The sequence below is a fragment of the Amphiura filiformis genome, chromosome 1 (genome assembly GCF_039555335.1).
Source record: "Amphiura filiformis chromosome 1, Afil_fr2py, whole genome shotgun sequence".
Taxonomy (NCBI): Eukaryota; Metazoa; Echinodermata; class Ophiuroidea; order Amphilepidida; family Amphiuridae; genus Amphiura; species Amphiura filiformis.
In genome coordinates this window covers 16,721,543-16,733,910 of record NC_092628.1, presented here as the reverse complement: position 1 = coordinate 16,733,910, position 12,368 = coordinate 16,721,543, and the positions used below count along the sequence as shown (strand labels likewise).

General features: G+C 37.5%; 1 protein-coding gene across 3 annotated transcripts in view; it reads left to right on the top strand.

The window, feature by feature from the left end:
• LOC140161028 (uncharacterized) overlaps nucleotides 1–10,218 on the top strand; it is a 125,355-nt gene extending 115,137 nt beyond the window's left edge. For all 3 annotated transcript variants that reach the window (XM_072184599.1, XM_072184444.1, XM_072184520.1), the window contains exon 2: nucleotides 6,982–10,218. In XM_072184599.1, coding sequence (XP_072040700.1) covers nucleotides 7,211–9,739 — 2,529 coding nt within the window. In that variant the 5' untranslated portion in view covers nucleotides 6,982–7,210 and the 3' untranslated portion in view covers nucleotides 9,740–10,218. The remainder of the gene's footprint in view (nucleotides 1–6,981) is intronic.
• The last annotated feature ends 2,150 nt before the right edge of the window (nucleotides 10,219–12,368 follow it).

Genomic DNA, 12,368 nt, shown 5'->3' with positions numbered 1-12,368 from the left:
ACTATGATTTACACACTTGTTTGTTTCTAAGATGAAGGTCTTTAGCAGAAGTTATTACATTCCTCCCTTCTAAGTTTGAAAGTACACATTTTATATAAACCAGATGTTTCTTTTGTTCCAAAACAAAGTTGACCTTAATTTTATAATTTGGTTTCTAGGTTGGTTTGCAATTTAGCAAATAATATGGCAACTACAGATGCATTTTGAAAAACACAAAAATGAAATAACTTTCAAATAAAATTGCCTACTATAACTACTTCTAAAATTTAGCTTTTGAGATGAACAATCATTGTTAACATAATTTTATTTTCTCACCACCAAAGTTAACAGATTTCCACTAACAGATGTCCACAATTTTATGTTAGCTTCATACTCAACTCAATTCAAATTTAGCTAATTTTATGATAAAGCATATATGATGATATACAAAGCATATTTTGTTTTAACATAATACTTTATAATCAATAGTTCCATGGTCAAATTCAAGTCCAAGATCATTATCCATAAAAATAGTTCCAAGATCAGTATCCATAAAAATAGTTCCAAAAGTTATAAGTCCAGGCGTTTTGGGGGATGGCGTTCATGTAATGGATACCGGCGCTCAGAAGACCGCGCGGATTGTTCTGGCATGATTATCGCGGGTGCGACTGTTGGCGTTGCGGGTGCGACGGTTGGCGTCATAGTGGCGGGTGCGATATTACGTGGTGTTGGTACAGGTGGTACAACTGAAAAAGTTTAAATGGGAGGCACTGAAGTGAGTACCTCGGGTATTGTTATGTTACTTTCCCTTGGTATACAGGGTCGTCAAGTTGCTTTGGCCATCCATAAGCTGTATACTCCCATGCGCGAGAGAACTCAGGTTCCCGTGGGATAGCTGCCCCCACTTCAGCAGCTTCCACAGGCAATTCACCAACAAGCGAAACATTGAAAAGTGCTTCCTCATTGCTAGGATCACTCACATCCTGGGGTAATCGAGACAAAAAGTCCGCGTTACTGTGTGCTGATGTATTGCGATATTCAATATCGTACTGATATGCTGATAATATCAAAGCCCACCGCTGTAACCTTTGGGCTGCGAAAGCGTCGGTACTGCATTCTTTGGACCCAAGATTGTGAGAAGCGGTTGATGATCAGTAATCAGTGTAAATTGTCGACCATACAAGTACAGGTGAAACTTTTTCACTCCAAAAATCAGCGACAATGCTTCTTTCTGTAACTGTGCGTAATTCTTTTCACTTTTGGTAAGCGTACGCGAAGCAAAGGCTATAGGACGTTCAGTCCCATCTTCCATGATATGCGATAATACAGCACCGATGCCATATTGAGATGCATCACAGGCTAATCTCAGTGGACGATTCACATCATAGTGAGTCAATACCGTGTCAGACATCAGCTTTTCCTTGGCTGCTTTGAAAGCTTGATCACATTCAGGTGTCCATTTGTAGGAACATTGTTACACAAAAGCTTATTCAGTGGATGAATTAGCTCACTCAAGTTAGGAATAAACTTGGCATAATATTGAAGCATTCCAAGGAAAGACCGCAACTGGTGTACATTTTGAGGAGTAGGTGCTTCTGCGATTCCCTGAACCTTTTCAGGTGTAGCGGCGATTCCTCTGTCACTGATAATGTGACCCAGATATTTCACTTGCGTTTGCATGAAATGACACTTTGCCTGCTTTAGACGTATTCCATGTTCCTCCAATCGCGATAGTACCGCTTCCAACCGTTGTAAATGTTCCTCTTCCGTCTTCCCGAAATCAAAATATCATCAATGAAACACATGACTCCGTCAAGTCCCTGTAGGATTTGTTCCATTGCATTCTGGAATACACTAGGTGCACTGGCAACTCCAAATGCTAGCCTTGTATATTGGAATAACCCTCTATGTGTATTTACAGTTAAGTATTTCTTGGAGTCGGGGTCAAGCTGCATTTGCTGATATGCTTGTGACATGTCCAGGGTAGAGAAAATTTTCCCTCCAGCGAGCGTTGCAACCATGTCCTGGGGATTAGGTAGTGGATATTTGTCCACTTCTATTTCACTATTTATTGTTACCTTATAGTCCCCACAAATCCTCAGCGATTTATCTGCTTTGGGAATTACCACAATTGGTGCTGCCCATTCAGCATGCGATACTGGCTCCAATATGCCTTCCTCCAACAAGCGATCAATCTCCTTTTCTACCGAATCGCGAAGTGAATATGGCACAGGTCGCGCTTTGTGAAACTTGGGACGAGCATTTGGCTTGACATGCAGTTTGGCTGTGTGATGCTTCATGGTTCCTAATCCCGGTTGGAACACAGCTTTATGTTTGTTTAACACTTCCTGCACACTTGATCGTGATGATGGCACTGACGTTGCATATGTCGCAAAAATCTCTTTCCAATTCAAGCGTATGACTTTGAGCCAATTTCTACCCAACACAGGTGGTTGACCAGTTACCCTAGCTACCACTAAGGGTAATTTCACTATTTGCGAGCGATAAGTCACTGTCACTTCACCCTGACCGACAACAGGTAACCTGCCACCTCCATAGGTGGAGAAATTGCTTTCACATTTGCTCAGTTTGACATGTGAAAACTTTGCATTGAATACATCTTGCGGTATGATGGACATGGCTGCTCCAGTATCAACTTCCATTGGAATAGCTTTTCCATCTATGTCCACAGTCACCATTATAGGGTCTGAGCTGGTTGATCCAGGCAAATTGAAAATTCCAAGAGTGTGGAGATAGTTACAGGTTTCATGCATTTCAGTTCCATTATTATCTTCCACCTCCTCCATGCTTTGCTCATCGACATAATTAGTTTCTGAAGTTTGTTTCTTCCTACATACTTTAGCCAAGTGCCCTACCTTTTTGCAATAGTTACACTTGTAAGTTTTATACTTGCAGACATTGGCATTGTGATGTTCACCACAGCGATAACAGATAGTTCCTTGATGATTTGGTTCACTGTTCATACTTGTTGGCGGTTTATGCTGACTCTGGGGTTGCCGTTGACCACCGTTTCGGTTGAATCGTTTAGGTGTGGAATGTACTTTATTCACATTTCCACCCTTGTGGAGCATATCTGTGTCTTTCGATGCTGCTTCTGATGCTACAGCAATGTTAATTGCTTTTTGAAGATCTAAATCGTCTTCTGTCAAACATTTCCTCTGAATGTTTTCTGCACGAAGCCCACAAACTAGGCGATCACGAAGGGCTTGATTTAGAAAATCTCCAAATTCGCAAGTGGTTGAAAGTCGTCTTAGCTCCGCAACATATTCTCGGATTGACTCTGTAGGCTGTTGATCCCGTTTGTAAAATTTAAAACGTTCAGCAATTCTCAGTGGTGCTGGTGCCAAGTGATCCGTTAACAATTTAACTAATTCATCAAATGTTTTGGTAGCTGGATCTGTTGGTGCTGTCAAACTCCTAAGAAGTTTGTATACCGCTGGCCCAACAAGGCTGATGAGAGCTGCCACCTTCTTGTTATTTTCCACACCGTTCACAATAAGAAATTGCTGAAAAGCGTTCCATATACGATTTCCAGTCCTCCATACTACTGTCAAATTGACCCATTTGTCCTATCATGTAGCCAGCCATGGCCATGATGAACTTTATAGTACAGAACTATACTGGTAAATCAAGTCTTTATTAGCTGAAACTTCTTGGCACCAAACAAATCTGGTTGTCAAGTCGAAAAGTTGTAGTTAATAGGTTGAAACATCCTAAATCGCCACTGTTATATATTTGGTTGGGTTCATGAAGAAACACACTTGAAGTCATGTTGTACAATCTACTATATGTTTTATTCTACTAAGCTACAAGCATTGCATTCAGCTAGAAAGTCAGGTTCAGAGTGAGAGATGACACCTAAGCAGCTTTGCCTCTATACTGTATTTGTGCCTAGCTAGCATAAAGTTCATAACTAGGACTAGGTCAATGTCCGAACTAGGTCAAGTTCTCTGTCAGGCTACTATGATTTACACACTTGTTTGTTTCTAAGATGAAGGTCTTTAGCAGAAGTTATTACAATAGTTATCTCAACAGAGAGTTATACATTGTCTCTGTATGATGTATCATCTCATGCCTTACGTAAGACGGCATGGTTTTGGAAGACCATTGGTCACCCAAATAACTTTAGAGCATAGCCACCCATGTGTTATGCACTGAAAGTGGCATATGGTGGTTAAATATCATCCAACATTCAAGTCTAAAATTAGTCACACAAATTTAGTAATTCTTTGTGTAATTTTGTTATTTGTTTGCTTTCTTGCTTGCTTAATTGTTACTTTCTTAGTTCTTCACTTCTTTAATTTAATTGATCATTATATCCAAAATAGTTTAATTTTAATGATCAGTTTTTTGAACAGTTTCAAGTTCAGCATTCCATCTTAATTAGCTGTTAAGTTGCTATATAAAATTTTTTAGCATGGCAGTTCTTTTCCAATTGGTTGCATAACAAGTCTCATTTTGTAACCATTAAATTAGCATCTCTCGTAATCCTTCAAGAACACATCAGAGTGTCACACCCCTATAATATACATATCTTACTTATCACCAATGTGCTATCATTTTTGAGAAAAATGCAAAAATAAGCACAAAATTGGCCAGGGGTGTAGTACCCCCTTAAGGTGAACTAAATTATAGGCCTGTATTGTTGCACATCATACATAAACTCCATCATTATTATAAATTCTACATAATCTTTGGGGGCTACACCACCAGCCATGGTGAACAGGACTATCCATCCACCTTCGGGAGGGCCGGGTACTCGATACAAATGACCATCAGTCACAGCCCTTGAATTAAGGATCTGAAGGGGCACAGCAACTTTTTTAGGGCAAGTTGAAAATTGCCTTGGATTTTCACTGAAAAGGCAAGGCAGCACGGCAGTTTGTAATATTTCAAGAGGGCATCATGGCAACTGTTGAAAATTTGAGAAGGGCACCAAGGCAATTTATCAAAAGCGAAGAAAACACACACAAACATAGATGATTTTATAATGAAGAGGGAGGGCTGGGGCACCAACAGCAACTTCATTAGAGGGCACGGCAAGTGACTGCCTTGGGTGAAGGACATATTTTGAGGGCATTACAGCAGTGGGGATGGGCACCCACTGCAAAATGCCATGGGTTAATTCGAGGGCTGATCAGACATTCGTGCCCCAAACATGAATATCAATGACCCCTTTTTCTAGGCCAGTTTTGGTATGTAGATGTGTCATTTTTTTCAAAATTTTCTTATTTTGTTCTAAATTTGGGGAAAGGTGTTAAAATAATGTGGAATGTTGATGGGTCCAAATTTCTTGACAAATTGGTATGTATTGGTTATGTGTCTACTTTCAGATTTTCACCAGCACATCCAAACCATGCATAGAAAAGAAAGAAAAGAATCAGGATGAATGAATTTCTGTATGCAATATATATTGCACATTGAAATCCGGAGAACAAGAAATTACTTCATGATCCTGAAATAACACGTACAGTACTGATGTGTAAGGTCAAATGTAATTTTGTTCATAGTCATACCATCATAAGAAATTCTTATTCAATGAGTGTGTCTTGTAAAGAATTCACATAATTTGATTGGTTTTCTGGTGTATAATATCTCACAATAGTTGATAGTGATATTAGTCAGGCGCGCGCCACCACGCAAGCGGCAGCACGCTTGTTGCTCCTCAATAATCGTGCGATAATGCGTTCGCGTAATACACGTGTGAGAACTAAGAACACGATTCGGCGGCTTAGATGTTCGTGATGGTTTCGTTCATTTAAAACAACGGGATGTCCTCACAAAAGTAACTTTATTTTTTCTGAAAAAGGCAGTTTTTCTCGCAAAAATTACATTAAAACTGAATAAGAATGAGAATAAATGATAGGATTTTGTCTTTTTGCCTATCAATATCGTGTCATAATGGATGGGCTGGCCAATATTTTTATCGTAGGTGCGCCGCATCCACTACTCAAAATATTGGCCAGCCCATCCATTATGACACGATATTGATAGGCAAAAGACAAATCATATATGAGTTTGTCAGATACCAAATCTCAGTGATGATGTATGTGTGTGTGGAGTGGAATTGAGGTGAGGCTTTTAATCAGGTCACCCACCTTTCATTGAATTGCCAATGTTCAGTAAACTTGTTCCACATTATATGCTGAACAAATTCTATAGAATTGTGTAGAATGAATTTATTTTAGATTGTAAGAAATCTAGTTTACAAAATGTATGAAGTCAGTAGTCAACAGTTGTGTCAAGACAATGTCAAAGGTCATTTAAGGCCTATTTTTAGGTCAGTCATGTACTGTTACTTCGATTGCTACATTTCCATGATACCTGTTTATGTTGTGACCATCAACATAATATTGTGCTAACTGAATATATGTCTTATTTGATCTATGTAATCATAGCATTTGTATAATTTACATTGTACTACCTTACTGATGAAGTAAAATTTTCATGTAATAAACACAGTATTATAATAATTGTTTTTGTCACATGATTTGATGTACCATATTTGTTACAATAAGGGCCCGTATACCCTAATAAGCGCCCACCCAGGGTATTTTTTATTTGCTGAAGGGTACCATTAATGTTGAAGTGACTTATAGACGTTGATACAGTGAAATAGCTTGAGGATTTGAAGTCCTCTCGGGACCCTATTATAACATAGGTAAATTTGTCTCTAATAAACGGCCCTTAACGAAAAAATTAGGTAAACAGGTAAAAAATAAGCGCCCACCCAAAATGACTTTGTAAAGCGCCCTGGGCGCTTGGAATATGAATATGAAGTAGGTAATGGTGCACACTAGTATAGGCCTACCATGAATATGGTATCATTACTAGTGTGATATTTCTCATATCCCTGTCCCATGTGTGACCAGAGATTTTCAAAACACAAGATATGTCATTTTGAGCAAGGCCTAAAACAGGAATTAAATTAAATACAAAATATTTATGTATCAATTCTTGTTTTCTTTATTTTTCTTGCAGGTTGGCACAGAATGCATCACATACAACTCATAGCATAGCTAATGTATGGAGTACAAGCTAGCATACTCGGATTTGTATTAGCCTATACATAAACAAGTGCATTGAACTTGTGGCTCTTGTGTTTGCCGACATGGTTTTGTATGGTGTTCTTGGAAGTGCATTTACACACCTCTCTGGGTCTAACGTCAATTGTGAATCTACATTGTATTGAACCGATTTTGAAATCAAAATGTCTGAAATTGAGGAACAAAATGAATCTGTAATTTCTCAAATTACATACAAAGGAATTGAAAGACATCAAAACAGTGATAATGATGATGGAACAATTCAAGAGAACAAGATGAAACAAGTTGGAGAACAAGAAAACAAGAAATCTGTCAAGTTGGAAAGAAACATTGATGATGAACAAATGCCTCAAAGTAAAGGACAGGGAAATGATAAAGATCAAGAAAACCAACAGAAAGGCGATTCAGATTCCGAGTTGAACGAAGGTGATGAACAGCATGGCGAGAAATTCAAAGGAAAGTTGGAAAGAAACAGCGAAGATGAACAAATTACTGAAAGTAAAGGACAGCAAAATGATAAACATCAACAGAAAGATGATTTCAAAGACACAAGTCAATATCAAATTCAAATGGGACAGATATATTTTGGTGGTCAGGTGATAGGGCAAATATATTATGGCGATGAAGATGATTCTGAAGGTGAAGAAGACAAGCAAATGCTTAAGAAAGAAAGTCCAGACAAACTAAATAAAGTCAAACAAACCCGAAAACCTGATAGAAACCAGCAACAAATTGTTCATGGCAGTCAAGAGGAAGAAGGTGAAGAGGAGAATTATGCTTTTTCACCTGAATCTGATTCTGAAGGTGATGCGACAGAGGGTTATGATTTTTCACCGGATTCTGATTCGGGAGGGGAGAAAAAACAAGATGAAGAACATCAAGGCGTGAAATCCAAAGGAAAGTTGGAAAGAAACACAGATGGTGAACAAATAACTCAAATTAAAGGACAGCAAAATGATAAAGATCAGCAGAAAAAGGGTGATGTCAATCGAACCAGGAAATCTAAAAGTAACCGGGAACAACAATTTGATAGTGATCGGGATGGAAGTAACAAAGATTGTGTGTCTTCTGATTCTGAAAGAGTAGTACAAATGAAAAAGAAAAGAAAAAAGGAAGAAATTACAGAAAAACAAACTGACTCTGAAGGTGAGAAAACCGAGAGTTACGATTTTTCACCAGATTCAGATTCTGAAGCACAAAAGAAAAAGACACAAAAGAAAAAGACACAAAAGAAAGGAGTGAAAGGAAAAAAAGTCAAACAAACTGGTCGCAAATCTATGAGAAGCCGGAAACAAATGTTCTATGGCGATCAAGAAGAAGAAAGTCAAGAGGGAGATTCGTTTGCACCTGATTCCGATTCAGATACTGAATGTGAAGAAGGTCAAGAAATACAAGAGAAAAAAATTAAAAAGCGAGCAAACCGAAGTGTTAAAAAAGAAAAGAAAGAAAAAGAACCGGCTCAGTATATAAGTGACATAAATCCAGCTGTAAGATGTGCTGAAAGTCAAGAGCAACTTCCAGAAAAACATAGTGAAGGAGTCAAAGAAAAAAGAAGAAGAAAGCACATCTATGGTAACCGTAAAACTATTTGCGAAGTATGTGGGAAAGCATTTGATCATTTATATTACAAAATTCATAAGAAGATACACACAGAAAAAAGGAGAAGAAAGCACATCTATGGTAACCGTAAAACTATTTGTGAAGTATGTGGGAAAGCATTTGATCATTTATATTACAAAATTCATAAGAAGATACACACAGATAAAAAGAAATATATCTGCGAGATCTGTGGGAAGAGCTACACAGTTATGGGAAGTTTGAAATATCACAAGAGGTTGCGTCACAGTAGTAGACGAGAGTCATATCCATGTTCGGTGTGCGGGAAGCAGTACGTAACTAAGCGCTACATGCGATACCATGAAGTCACTGCTCATAAGGATGTGTTTCCAAATGCAGATCTAAAAGCACTGCAGTGTGATATCAAATTTAATACTAATAAAAAGCCAAGGCGTTATTGCTCATACGAAGGCTGCTGTAGAATATTCTACAATACACCTGAACAGCAGGCACACGAGGCTAGCCAACATAGGGGTGAGCCCGTCGCCCGCTTTACATGCAAGACTTGTGGGAAACAATTTTCTAGTACTGCCAACATGCAACGCCACATGATTACCCACAGACCGAACCCAAGACCATACGCGTGCAATTATTGCTCAGCAACATTTACGCAAAGCTGCTCGCGACAAGCTCATGAAAGGAAACATACTGGGGAAAGACCTTACGGATGTAGTTTTTGCGATAAGAAATTTACGCAGAAAAGTAATCAAAAGACACATGAAAAACGTTGTAAGTCAAGATCGGAGATGCGTGTACCAATGAATTTGGCAAAGCAAAAGGTGCACAGGAAGAGAGATAAGCTTCAAACCAAAAGTGAAGTACGCGTGCAACCCCGAACACAAGGCGAAGTGCACATCCCACTTATCTCGAATACAGTACGTTCAGAAGAACATCATCACTTACCGGTATTAGATATACCATTGGTAACACCTCACGCTGTTACACACACGACATATGAATCAGAGTTTGAGTCCATGGTGTCCGAGTATAATCAAGTCCATGTCCGAGTCCTTGATGACCAAGCTCAAATGGAATCGGAGTCGTGGCGTATGAAATCTGAGTATGTTCATCTATGAAATGTCATTCATTCAGTGATTGGAGCAAAAGTGTTACAAAATTAAAATTGTGTAAAAATTGCTATAAACAGTGAAGGATTAGGTATTTTTTTAAAGAAAAATTGGTCAAAAACAAGAAAAATTGTGATTTCTTGACGTATAGTTGAAGCCCGGTTCAAATATATATGTAGTTAATTTCTCTATTTTTAAGTAGAGAAATTATATTTTCATGTAGAATGTGATATTTAGTCTTTAATACAATGCTTCTGGTTTAATAACTAGCAGGCTATGTTAGCACATCTCTGCTACCAGGGCTGGATTGTAACTTTTTGGCACTAGCCAGTCGGGCGTGTAACTCTATAAAGTTACAAGCCTGACAAGAATTTTACAAGCCTGAGTTTTTTCTGGAAATAATGTTACAATAAATGCGAAAAAAGAAGAGGACAGCTAGTTTATACATGTAGACTGTTAACCATTTTGATGTGTGCCCTGTTTGTGCCTTGTTAATTATTAACAGTGCCGTAGATTTCATTATGACATGGGGGGTGGAGTTGGAAAAAAAATCTTGAAGGATAGTGAATCCATCACCTTTTGCAAGCAGAATAAGTTTATGATACAAATGCGCTCAAAGCGCACAAACATTTGTGCAAAATTGATAAGGGGCGTGGGCCCTATGTTGCAAAAGTAGAACAAATTTGCATGAAGAGCAAATAAAATTGGTACCTTTTTAATCTAAAATTGCCAAATGAGCATCAAAATGCCCGCAAAATGCCACACGCCAGTCGGGCGTGTACTTTTAATCATTGTTACAATTTTTCGAATGAGCAAGTTACCGAATAGGCCTATAAAAGATTTGCTGGACTCCAATAGAGTAAATACGGTATATATCACATTTTATATCTGAATTCTTCATATTAAAATAAATATTTTTAATTGATATTTTGTATAAAAATATTTTTATTGCCAAGTAGTTGAACTGATGAAAAATATATGTTATCATTTAGTTTTAGATAAAAGGGGTGGACCAATTTAATTTTTTCATATATGGTATTTTCCACACATATCTTTAGGGGTACTTTTGTGATTCTAGCAGCCTGTTATGATTCAATAGATATCCGTGAAAAAAGCTATACGAGTTGACTTCTGATGTCAATACCTGGCAGTATGCGCATGCATCATTACAATTTCCATTGTTTTTTGCCTGGCAGTATGCACGCATCATATGCTCAGGGCTCGTGTTTTTAAAACTCCGCCACATCACAATAAAGCTATTGAACACGTGTAGTGGTCGTATGGGGTTCACTCAAACATATCGATATACCAGTCCCTTGCCTTTGTTGATAAACATTGAGGTCAACTCATCTATAGATTTCATAATTTCAGTTGATTGTACATGTACATACATTTTGTACATGTATATCGCAATGGGCCATATGCCCATATATGTGACCCGTTCTGACAAAACCAGGAACAAGTCACATTTTTGACATTTCATGATTTGAATGAAAATGTAAGCATGGGACAATAAGCTTCAAAATGATACCAAAATTATATTACATAGCATCAGTACTTTTCAAGATATGGATACTTTTGTAAATGATACCTTGATATTTTTCTTGAACTACTGTTCTGAGAAATTGGCTAATTGGTTTACTGCTTTACACAAGATTGAATAGGGATATTCATAGTTCAACTGTCAATTATTGATTAAAAAATCCTTATTTTAACAAGTACTTTCAAGGATTTGAAAGTCCGCTCAGTCCCAAGGTCAAATACCATGAAATTATTCCAAAATTTGATTTTGTTAATTTTGGGGATGTCATCTTTTAAGGCCTATAACTCAAAAACATGCCTAGCGACTTGTTCCGGGTTTTGTTAGAGCTGGTCACATATATATAAACATCTTTTTAGAAAAATTATTTTTGTGCTTCATATTTTATGTTATGCATCTTTATGTTCTGTGTTAGTATAATACTATTAGGACTGTATTATTGCACATTATGCATGTAAACTCCATCATTATTATAACAGTACATAATGTTTGTGTGATATACCACCAGCCATGGTGGATGAGACTATATCACTTTTTGGTTAATACATGTACCATCTGATTATATATCTGAAGATAACAAATCTCAATCATGAAGATGTGAAGTTTGGGGGCTGGTACTCAAGTTTGGTTTGGGTAGGGATGTGCCGGTGAAAATCTGAAAGTAGACACATCAAAATGTATTAATTTGTCAAGAAATTTGGACCCATCGACATAAACCACAAAAATTTGGTGAAAAAATGACACATCCACATACCACAATGAAAATTGGCCTATAAAAAGGGGTCATTGATATTCATGTTTGAAGCATGAATAACTGATGGTCATTTGTATTGAGTACCCCCTACAGAATGTGGATGGATGGTCACTTAATGTCCAGAATTCAGCTCACTAAAATTTCTCCCTAGAATTTCTTGTATGCTTGATGAATTTCTTTTTGATATGTATAGAATTTTAGAATTCATTTATTTTAAATTCCAGATTATGTAGCAAAATATGGCTTATGAATTGGGTAGTCAGACTTGGAAGTCTCTAGAGAATTATTGTATTTTGTAAATGTATTTTTTCATTAAAAATATTTTCCTTGATGTTTGTATTGCC